General features: G+C 36.0%; 1 protein-coding gene across 1 annotated transcript; it reads right to left on the bottom strand.

Moving 5' to 3' along the window:
• Nucleotides 1–1,627: 1,627 nt before the first annotated feature.
• gjb9b (gap junction protein beta 9b) lies at nucleotides 1,628–4,581 on the bottom strand. Its single transcript, XM_060897642.1, has 2 exons — nucleotides 4,498–4,581; nucleotides 1,628–2,773 (listed from the first exon to the last, which is right to left on the bottom strand). The coding sequence occupies exon 2, from the start codon at nucleotides 2,718–2,720 to the stop codon at nucleotides 1,920–1,922; it is 801 nt and encodes a 266-aa protein (XP_060753625.1). The 5' UTR covers nucleotides 2,721–2,773; nucleotides 4,498–4,581; the 3' UTR covers nucleotides 1,628–1,919.
• Between the last annotated feature and the right edge of the window lie 7,987 nt (nucleotides 4,582–12,568).

The raw sequence follows: 12,568 nt of genomic DNA on the forward strand, positions 1-12,568 counted from the left end.
CACCTCAGTGGAAAGTTGTCATGTTGACAAGCATATTATTATTATTATTATTTTTCTCTCTCTTTAGGGTTACAGCTTTATCCTTGTCATGGTCCAACAATTAGGGTTAATATAGTTTAAATACAGAATAGGTAATGCAATTGTACTCTGGAGCAGTTTTATGAACATTTTTCCCCCCAAGTTTGACATTTATTTTCACTATATTAATAATTTTGAGTAGTTTCAGATTTGAGTTCATTTTCAATTGAAAAACAAATTCACAAATCAACATAATCAATGTTAATGATGTGAACAGTTAAAGTAAACAAAACTAAAAAGTTTTTTAAAGTAAAAAAATTTTTTTTAAAGTAAATAAAACTAGAAAGTCATATCTGAAGGCAGCAGTTTTTTATTAATTTATTTTTATTATTATTTTCTTCTTCTTTTTGTGTTGTGTATATACTGTATATTATATTATGTCTATTTTATTTATACACACACACACACACACACACATATATATATATATATATATATATATATATATATATATATATATATATATATATATATATATATATATATATATATATGCAATTCTTTCTCTTTGCTGCAGTAACAGAGAAATTTCCCCATTGTGGGACGAATAAAGGTATATCTTATCTTATCTATCTTATCTTATCTTATAAATAACCATAATTCACTAATTCAATATGGTTTACAGAGAAGACAGTGAAAATGTGAACATCAAGCATAAAACACAACATGAGTGTTTACTAGTGTCTTTAGAATAGGCTCATTAAATACCTTATGTGGAAGAACATCTGGTTGAAAAAGATACAGCAAGACCTCTGGTGCTGTCTTCATGCCAAAAGGGAATTTAATGAGTCATATCCGTCTATAATAAACCGTAGAAATAATGTAGGCATTTACAAAAAAAGGCTTCAGAGAAATCTTCCATCAGGCATCGGGTTCATCTACAAGTTATTCTTTTTTCCCGCCTGGATCAAGTTATATTTAATTCCATAAGACATAAGATTTTATGTCACTTTCAATCACATCTTATACTTTTCATGTGTTGAAATATCTTTTAATTTGCCTTTCTGGAAATGTAAATAAACAAAGGATTTTTTGGCTGAAACAAATGGCTACAAGACCATTCGCATAAGCCTTCTTCTCCAAGTGCCAGATGATTGTGCCAGATGCTGAGTAAGCTTTTGATTAGATTTCTTTCTGTCTGTTACAATAATTTTATTTGTTTGTTTGTTTGTTTGTTTGTTTTGGCTTTTCCACTATATTTTTTGCTATCTCTATTTAATTTCACCAGCACATTTTGGTTGAATAAGAGATGGTGTATGAATTTGGGAATTGAGCAAACAGATGAAACAGCTGCGGAGAGAGGAGGGATTGTGTTTATTCTAATATTTTATCTTGCAAGACATCAATAATCTGGAAAATGCAAATAATTGTTGTATTGTATTGCAGTCATTATAATGCCATAGTGTTGAATCAATGCACACTTCTGAATTTTTTTGAAATTCTGCAATATTTGTGTTTTTCCACCAGGGGGCAGTATTTGGCTTTAATATCAAACAATACCATTCTTCAAACGCCAACACAGCTCATAAACACCAAAACATAAAAATGATAAAATACTTGTTTTTATTTACATATATGGCAACAGAAGATGTCTCAACAAAGACATGCTAAAATGGTGGCCTTAATGATCCTTAGGCCTTTTAATCACAGTTTATAAACTGTGGCAAAACTAAGAAGCCAGTATTTTTCAGTATAACACCTTCTTTGTTATTGTTCAGGATTATTTTGCAGTTCAAAGCAAGTAACACCTCTGATGTTTTTCACATGGAGTCAAGGGTATATTTACACCTCCTGAAATCACTGTCTCTTATGTGTAAAGAATCCCAGGCGCAGCAGTGATACTAACTGATTTCACTAACAGTCACATCTTTTTTCAGTTTGCTGAGGCTGTATGTGGATGCTCTAGGATCCACTTCACATTTGTACCTTGATTGAGAAAGAGCCCTCTGTTCACACTGATCCACATATCGCTTGTGCTCTTGCTCCATGTGTTCATGAAACGTCTTTTTACAGCGCTTAAACACCAGGTAGCATATCTCAGTGATACACATGAGGATACACAGAACAGAGGAGACAACCATGAAAATAGTGAAGATCTTCTTTTCTGTTGGACGTGACAAATAGCAGTCCACCACATTAGGGCAAGGATAGAGACTACATTTAATCATAGAAGGCAAGCCAAATCCTTTGTAGATGTAGTACAGGATGTAGAGGAAGCCAGCGTCAATGACCGTTTTAAATATTAGACTAAACAAATAGGTCCACCAGAGGCCACCACGCCTCCTTCCTGGGACGGCATACAGTTTTTTGCCTTGCTGAGTGTTGCTGTTATCTTGATTCTTCTTTTCACGGAGCTTGACATGGCCCAGGACTAAAAGAGACGGGCAGGTTATTAAGATGAGCTGAAGGGCCCACAAACGGATATGAGAGATGGGGAAAGTTTGGTCATAGCACACGTGTGTGCAACCAGGCTGAGCTGTGTTGCACACAAAGTCTTTCAAATCGTCTCCCCAAACTGGCTGCACGGCCACCACAAACACCAACATACGGAAGATAAAGACCATGGAGAGCCAGACACGACCAATGACGGTAGAGTATTTGCTCACACCACTGAGCACGACCTGCAGGGATAACCAGTTCATCTCTTCAGCTGGAGGTTGGCAGCTTAATCACCACTGAGGTCTAGAGACAGCTCCTGAACAGAGAGCAACACAAAAGGTAAATCATACAGTGTGTATCATTCACTATGTAACACATTGCTATTTAGGCAATGAGAGAACATGCAGAAAGTATTATTTAGTATTTAAGCATACACCCAAAGTAGAAGACACAGTTGGTGTCACACCACATTTAGGTCACCTGGAATTCCCTTTGGCCTATTTTTTAGAACATTAGGATAATGACTGTAATTAAATAAATGCTGAAATATCTGCACTTTTGTCTTGATCGACTCTTGTAATGTGTTCATTGCAAATGACATGAGTGGAATCCTTTACAAGAATATTCCTTTTTTCATCTTTTTTATTTATTAAAAATGTTAAGCACTTTACAAAAGTGGACCAGGATAAGTTAAATGCTAAACATTTGCTTTCTGATTTAATTTAAGCTAGCACTAACTACCTATGATAGATTAGCACTCCCGTCCAGGGAGTCTCCCTGTGACCTGTGTAGGAAAATCAATTCAGACAAGGGATAGATGGATGGATCGCCACTTAGCTACATTTTGATGATATTGACTTGTGCTGTTTAATTTGGAATTTTAACTTTCCCAAACAATCACCAACTGAACTGCACAGAACTACATGCTGTGCCATAAGATGGTTAAAAGTTTTCCGTCTCTGTCTTCTGCTAAATATTGCAATATTTTTATTTATATATATATATATTTATTTATTTACTTTTACACAAATCACTGCTGCCCGATTCAATTAAAATTTCCTCTCAAACGCAAATGCATGTCAGGTTCTGAAGGTTCTCGGTTTCTGTTTTGCTGTCTCTGCTTCGTATCGCCTGATGATTTCCCAGAGGCTGGGGCAGGGCACAAAATCTTTACCAGAAAGCCTGGATGCAAGCAGGATCTGTTTCTCCTTGTTTATACGTTGTATCTGTTCAACAACAGGTCCGGGTTTGTTATTCACAACAGTGAGTCTGTGTCTAGATGAGTGCTTATTAGTTCATTGTGAGACATAGTTATCCAGCAGTCTTCAGTGATAAAATAACAAACAAACCATGGATTATTATTTAAAGACTTATTCTGTCATATGTATGTATTTAACACACTGTGGCATAAAGCTTTTGTGGTAAAATATTTTCAGGGATCTGAGACTTACACAAGTACAGTTTTCTCGGTGGAACTTAGATAATTGAAACCTACGACTTGAATAATAAATCGCATTTAATCGTCAAAAGAATGTCAGATGTCACTTGATGTCATAGAACCAGATACACACCCAGTTAATGAGCATACACATACGCACACAGACACATATTTACTGGCAATATTAACAGGAGAGGAGAAAATAGATTATTCATATCCGCCAGCATAGTAAACATATATTTTTATATAAAAACTGTAATGAAGGCCACAAAATTTACACAGAGAAATAAAGGCATTGCTGCATTGCTGAAATGTTTACAATACCCATTTTCTTTCACAACACTCTCTTTCACTCTTTCAACCTGCTACAGTACAGCACAAAGATTCCTTCAACAAGCCAGGGGGTGTAAATAATCCATTTCCTCCTCTTACACTACCTCAGTGTTTGCTTAGATACAGCACTGTCTTAATGCCTGGACAAACCTCAACAACTATAACAATCACCAAAAAAGCTAGCAAACATTTTCCCCATCCAAAAAGCAAAGCACCTAGTTTGAAAATATACAAGTTACTTATCTTGATCTGTGGTGACCAATTCCTACCTGTTTGATATTGTAAAGATATCATACGGCAGAAATCTGAAAGTGGCTGAGTCACTTCTTTGTATGTTTGAAGACTAACATGATACATGTAAATGCTTCCTGGATGTAGTAACACCCTGTTGCTTATGTACATGTGGGTGGATGTTTGAGCAGCCTGTTAGACAACCTGAAAATAGTAATACTGTAGAATTGTTTACTAGATAAGATATTGTCTAGAAACCAAAATGGCGCACTGTAAATGGAAGTGATTTTATAAAGAGTTATGCCAATTCTGACAAGAATTCATTCTGGCATAGGTTTGCTATGCTGATCGCCCTCAGATGATAAGCATTTATTTAACATTTATTACAGGTTCTCTTACTCTTACTTTTACTCGGATGTGTTTTCTGTATTTCTCTTGAATCAATATGACTTGGTGACTAAAGGCCAGTGGTCAAACTACTTACTGTATCATCAAGACTCACTTCAGTCTCAAACCATTAGGCTTGCGTATGGGTCAATCGGAAAGCACACCAGTCTAATGGAATCCAAAAAAATACAAAATAAAAAAATAAAAAATACATAAGTCAAGTCCTAACACAGCGTCCCAGGGGAGATTCTGTCACCGCTGTTTATTTAACACAGACATTCTTGTGACACAACAAAATGCTGTAAGTTCTAGTTTACAGGAAGTGATGGACTTTTTTCTTGGCAGATTATTTTGCACTTCATACATTACATTTCCATGGAAACTAACTACTCTTCCATGGACAATATTTAATTCAGAACTGAATTATTTCATTTCCAAAAGGTAAACCAGACTAAATTTAAAGATTAAATGTAGACAGCGCTGGTGTCATGACACATTAACAGGTAACTTGGGTTCACTGTTGCTTCTCGACTGACTAATTGAGCATTATGATGATTAATGCAATTTGGAATGTCGGTTGGAAAATGATACTGAAATTTCAACTGACAAATAATAATATAACCTATACATCATCTGTATATATTACACACACTACTGCTGCTGTATATTGTACAAAAGCATAATATTGCACAATATTGTTATTTGCACTACCATGCACTTCTCACACTTTATGTACATAACTGACCAGTCATATATTCTGTATTCATATTTAATACTAGTACTGTCTATACTCTATCACATCTTCTGCATGGTCTTGTATAGTCTGTATTATCTTGTCTTGTATAGTGTAGTGTTATATATGTCTGTACTTATGAGAGTCACAAAAAGCTGGAACCAAATTCCTTATGTGTGTGTCAACACACTTTGCCAATAAACCTGATTCTGATAAGTGAGTGAGTGTGGAGTCCTTCACAGGAATGCCTGTCTGTTTCTATTAAGCATTCATTCTTCTGTTCTACAGTGACAGAAGCACAAACGGTGCTTAAAGATGTTTAAGTCTTCTTATAAATATTGCAGTATTTATTTATTTTACAACGTATATCACTGACGAGCCCCCAGGTGGTCCAGCGGCAGGATCCTGCATTCTCATTAGCGCGGCACAGGCAGAGAGCTAACCTAGCCATTGAAGAGTTAACTCTCAGTGCCAGTCGCAAGCCCTGATAAAAATGGGAGGGTTGTGTCAGGGGGGCATACAGCATAAAACTTGTGCCAAAATCTAATATGCGGACCATGTGGTCCGCTGTATTTGTATATATATATATATATATCATTTATATTTTAAATATTTTCTCAAAGATAAAAAGAACAGGTGATATTACATCAGCTACATGTTTATGGCCTAGTCAAACAGGTTTCTGAGCCAAGCGAAACACAGAAACCAAAGACATTGTAGCTCTCAGATAAGCCAATGTCATTTTAATGCTATACTGTATTATATTATATTATAATACTATATTATTGATTACTTCACTGGTCAGTTTTGAACGGAAAAAGTCACATGCAATCAATGTTTAAAGGTCATAAATGCTTTGGAGAATGCTGGATAAACTGGCCCTGTGTCATGTCCCAATACTAGGTTGTTGGTATTCCACTGTTTAGTGACTGTGGACTCCTTTCTGTGTAGTTTGTGGCCAGAAATATATATTATATATAGAGTAAAAGGTAATTTTAGGTCAATTTAATAGTTGCCAAAATCCTGCTGGCTTGTATTGTAATGTACTGTGTTCATTGCTGAAATGGGTTCAGCCCATACTTGTGGTTTCCAAAAGACACACCCTCTTCATTGGCTGTAATCAAAACCTTATTATATTTTCGATTCGTTGCAACTTCCAGTAAAAAATGTTCTTTGAAAAAAAAAGAAGCAAAAACGTTGCCCATTGTATCATTAAAATCCAATATAGTTTCATATTTGTAGTAATAAACTGTAATATTATATTTTGCTGTTGACATTTAAAGCATTTAAATGGTTCACAAATCACCTCCATTTGCAGAACATTGGGGGGTCTTTCAAAAAAGCACATTTTGGTACCTGTCAGACAAATGACATCTGTTGCTAGTTTTTTATGTGTTTTTGGGGAGAAAACTTTTTTGTTGGCTGAAACATAAAAAACTTTTTTTTAGGTGAAACATGAACAGAACACACTGTTCTTGTTTGTAAAACATTTTGTTCCATTATATAAAAAAGAACAGCAACATTCATCATGTTTGCTAGCACACTGACTAGCTTCTTTAAGCATGATTATTTTTAGCCCAGCTCGATATAAAGCTAAGTTAAAAGGCTGTGCTTCTTATTTTCCTCCATGAAATAAATTACATTTAGATATTGAGTGTTGGCTTTTGTAGCTCTGAATGTGACATCAGTGGGGACGGTTTTCTCCTCCTTGTTAAAATCTACAGGTGATGTTTACCAAAATGTTCATGTGCAGGCAGCCTTACCGGTTTGTTATTGCCAGTATAATTGACTAACCAAACCATGTCAATTATCAAACCACAGCAGCAATAGCAACAACATAAGGATGGTAAGAGAGATAGAGAGAGAGACATTCAGTCTTAAATATGACTTGCCCTCTGCTATAAGACTATAGAAGAAGAACCTAGCACAAACCATGCCTGTGTACCACTGCCCTTTGCTCCTTTAGTTCTTTACTTTAGTCTGGTTGAGCCATGGTTACAGCATGAAACATTATGAATTATAAAACCTGGGGATTATCTACTTTTGGACAATAATTAGATAAATGATGCTCAAATACTCCTTGTGGTTCAAACCCAGGATGCTACTCAAAAAACACAGCAGGTTTTGAACTTTTATTACTTTTTTTATAATACCACTTGGCACTCTCACACGTGAATCTGTAAGCAAACATAAAGCATTTCCAGCATGTTCTGGACTTCTGTAGCTTTACACACACACACACACACACACACACACACACACACACACACACACACACACACACACACACACAGTACATCACAGCATAATTTTTTAATTTGTAACATTATTGTATAATTCTACTGTATTTGGTTTCTCTCGCTCAAATGTTTTGCAACTAATATGATTATACATACTCAATTTGACTAGTGTGCATGATATTGGAATAATTAAATTGTGTTAATGAAATAAATCTGTTGTGTGAACAGGGCAGGGATTTTTATTTTTTTATTTTTATTTTTTTCTTACACAGGAGGAGATCTCTGGCTGTAAAAATGTAATAGCCCTTGGTGGAGCATGTATAAGTTCAAATCTTGATAGGTTTTATATGATTGGGTATGCAAAATTGCGGAAGGAGTGAATGAATGAGTGTATGTGCACCTGCATTGTGCCCTGTGATAGAACATATCATCCAGGGTAAAATTCTACCTCATTCTCTCATGGGCAGTGTTTGTGGGATAGGATCTTGATCTACTGTGACTAGGATACTGAAGGTCTTCAGACTGTTTGACTGTCTGAATGGATGAATGAATAAATACATTTTTCCACACTGTTCATTAATCTTTTAGTCTTTCTTTGATCCCCATTGCTAAAAAAAGCATTCCATTGGAATTAGGATTTTGAAAAACTGATTAGTATTAAACTTACCTTACGTTCAACCTTACCTTGTTTTTGATATGATCTGCTGTGAGAAAGTAAGAACATTTCAATTAATCGGTGAACGTCACAACCATTGGTGTTGTCACTGCAAAGAAGTTGTTCTTGATGCAGTTGTGATGGAGAAGGACTGTTCAGGGGCTAAAAGTCCAACTCTGCTGAATAGGTCTACATTTACCACCTTTGTAAGCAACCTGTGGGGAGATAGTCCATTGTTTAATGCCTCTTTTTAGAAGGCAAAATTGATTTTCCCTTGAAAAACCTTATTCCCTAAGGTCACTATTAACCGCCTGTGCCAAGTGGGGAGAAGGAGAAAAAAAACACACCTCATGCAAAATGCATGAAACAGAGTCCATACTAGGAAAAGCTTGGGACCCCAGTGGTAAGTGTGAGTGAGTGATGGGGATGAAGAATCCCTAGAAACTTTACTCTGGCATGGGAGGTTTAGTCAAAAAGAGAGAAGATTTAAGAGTCGAGACTTGCACTTCTCAATGTCAGTGGGAGGTTTGGATTGTAGCAAGGGAGAGATAAAAGGAGAGATGTCAGCTAGCGGATATGCCTGGCTGCTTGGCAGTGCAGATGTGTGCTGCTTGGTGGATGACACAGAAGGAGGGGGCAGAGATCCAGTTGTCATACCTGGCAACCTAAATGGCAGCAGCTTGAAGGGTCACTGCTAAATTCTTCTGACAAAATCTCTTTTAAAAAACTTTCTATGGCATGGCATGCTGTGTTTATATGTACTCTTTATCAAAAGAACTTTTTGTTTGCTTTGTGTACTACAGAATCGAGTAATATATATATATATATATATAAAAAAATATAGTAAGAATTACTACTCAATTCTATTTACTCCATCATTGATGTGCTGTGTTTAGGTGTGTAGAACTTCAATATAACTGTGTCTTATTCCATATTTTGCTTAATTTGAAAAGCTGTGTTAAGTACTGTATTGAAACAAACTGCAGATGCAATAAGAAGACGCAGCCAGAAGTCATTTAATGATCGCTGGAGACTTCTGATACGCCGAGTAATAATTAGCATTGTGAAATGGGCAAACAATGTAAAAAAAAATCATAACTTTATGCAAATAAGATGCAAAGAATTTAGCATTGGGAATAAGGAATGGTGTATTGTTCTGTTTTTTTTCCAACTGTTTTTGGTTTAATAATTGCAGCTCCAGGGGGGCACGGTGGTTAGTGGTTAGCACGTTTGCCTCACACCTCCAGGCTCGGGGTTCGATTCCCGCCTCCGCCTTGTGTGTGTGGAGTTTGCATGTTCTCCCCGTGCCTCGGGGGTTTCCTCTGGGTACTCCGGTTTCCTCCACCGATCCAAAGACATGCATGGTAGGTTGATTGGCATCTCTGGAAAATTGTCCGTAGTGTGTGAGTGTGTGAGTGAATGAGAGTGTGTGTGCCCTGTGATGGGTTGGCACTCCGTCCAGGGTGTATCCTGCCTTGATGCCCGATGACGCCTGAGATAGGCACAGGCTCCCTGTGACCCGAGGTAGTTCGGATAAGTGGTAGAAGATGTGAGTGAGTGAGAATTGCAGCTCCTGAGTCAACTCAGTGATAATCACTACAGGCTTCACATTATATACAACACATGGGTTTTTTGCATTCTACTTTCAGTATGTCAAAGATCATCAAATAAGTGACAGAAATCATAATGAACAAAACAATATTTCTGTTGATGTAGAGTTTTCAGAACAACAGTTTTTTTTTTTTGCGTGTATCAAGACGACAGCCTTTGAAGAGAAGCACTTTCCTTTAATACAGGAAAAAAAATGGGGATAGAAAATATGGACTGGTATTATTATGTTGGCTCTTAACTGACCGATTTAATGAATTTTACATTATGAATGAAGTTTATTAAGCTTTTAGATACAACAAAAGAAGCACCCACTCTATCTTCATTTATGATCACAAGCCATTCAGTTCTACTTTTACTTTCTCACTGGTGCATGGTTGCACCGTACTACAGCCTCTATCTGCATCTCCATCCCAGTCATTTAATTACTGCCTAAGCAAGAGTAAACAAAAACAAATATTATATGATTATAGTTTTCTTTCTCAACATGGGAACCCTTAAAATAGTTGGCTGTAATCTGTGAATAAACAAACGTTAGATTTCCTGAAGCATGATGACTGATTATGCAGAATTTTTTACATTGCTAAATCCACTATACTAAATAAACACAAAGGAACAAAGGAATATGACTAGCTAGCCAGATCATACTATAATGTACACTTGATATTTAGATTCACCACAGAGATTAAATGGTTTTTACTTTCATTCTGCACTATTTTTCCACAAGACATCTCTTTTATTTAAAATGACAAAATATGGAATGTTCACTGAATAACTGCCACAAATAATATGTATTCTCAATATAAAAAAGTTGTGTGATTCTCTTTTAGTGATTCAGTCATTTAGCTAGAGAATGAGATTATGGGCCTGTCTTGATACAGACATTCATATACTATATAATCTTTTATGGGTATTTAAACACAAATAAATCGTACCAAGTCATGCCATGTATTATCGGTTTAAAGCTTTTCAGATGTCTGCAACAGACAATAAATAATGTTCAGAGTTCTGATCCAGATACATTTAGATATTTGTTTACAGAAATAGGTCCTAGTTATTGAAAGGAACTGCAGATGTATTATACATTGCATCGACAAATTAGACTATAGGAAGTGAAATCTAATAAATGTCTTTCTCCTTTATATTCTAAGGCAAAGCTGTGGTGATGAAATCATAATGTGGGTGGTTATGTACTCTCCTGAAAAACAAACAACCACACTAACAAACCCATAACCAGGTTAAGTTGCGCAAGCAGTCATCCACTGTTGTTACAGTTCACTTTGAGGTAAAATTCCCAATTTAAGAGTATTTGTAAGTATAATGCCATATAAAATTCCATCCTTATTGAGATGCTGTCTTCTCTGATCTTTTCCACGCACACCACATAGTTTGGACACTAATGCAAACTAAAGGATTTGTGGCCTTCACAAGGATTATTCATACATTTAATTGATCCATAATGTCATATCTACATCATTTCATCATTTTATTATGCCTTCAACTGGCATTCAACTTTTACTGAGTGTATTTAAACGGTTCAAACTGTGTTTCAAGGTGAAATCACTATTTTTTTTTTAATTGTCAGACACCCCTTGAAAGCTTCAACATTGATTTATGTTCATCTGCGTTGGTTATTGGTTGTTGACAGAAACTCAATATTTAATTAACTCTGAATCATGGTGAAGCTATTATCATCACATTAATGCTAAAAATTTGACACCAATCAATCAAAATAGAACTGTGGTTTTATTTCACCCTTCCTGAATAACTTGGACACCTTCAGCATTTCATTAGAAAAAGAATTCATTTTTACGTGAGGTGTTTGCTAACTGAAAGAGATTGTTGCAATAAAGCTTCATGCAAAGAGATTTTCCGTACTTGCACGTATGGATATTTGGATTGAGACTAATTGCTGGAATTGTTTTCCACATGTCAATGTGAGGATACTCGAGGTTCTTGGGTCAACATCCATCTCCCAAAATGCCTGACTACACTAACTTGTCCATAGGTGTCAGTGACAGTGTAAAGGTGTGTGTGCATAGTGCTGTGCAATGTACTGGCACCCATCCATGCGATATTCCCACCTCATGCACTCTGTTTCTAAATTCCAGACTCCAGATTCACAAAAAAACTGACTGGGATAAAGGACTACTGAAGATAAATGAATGAACGAACAATTCCCAGAATAATTCAGAAAGTAAAATAAGTCTGTGAGGCGATAATATACCCTGGATGAAATGTCACACATTCACACCTAGAGATAATGCACACAACAGCATGTTTATAGGAGGAGGATAGGAAGGAAAGGAAGGAGATGACAAGAAAACAGCAACCCAAGAGAATGGAACAGAATGAAGAAGGTTGGACATTCTGTATATTCTTTCTCTTGTTAATTATATTGGTATGGAGTGACTAAGCCTAAATTTATTGTAAGCATATATCATTAATAATGTTATGTTGGTTGGCATTGTGGAAATATTATGGGT

This window comes from Tachysurus vachellii, chromosome 21 (genome assembly GCF_030014155.1).
Source record: "Tachysurus vachellii isolate PV-2020 chromosome 21, HZAU_Pvac_v1, whole genome shotgun sequence".
Taxonomy (NCBI): domain Eukaryota; kingdom Metazoa; phylum Chordata; class Actinopteri; order Siluriformes; family Bagridae; genus Tachysurus; species Tachysurus vachellii.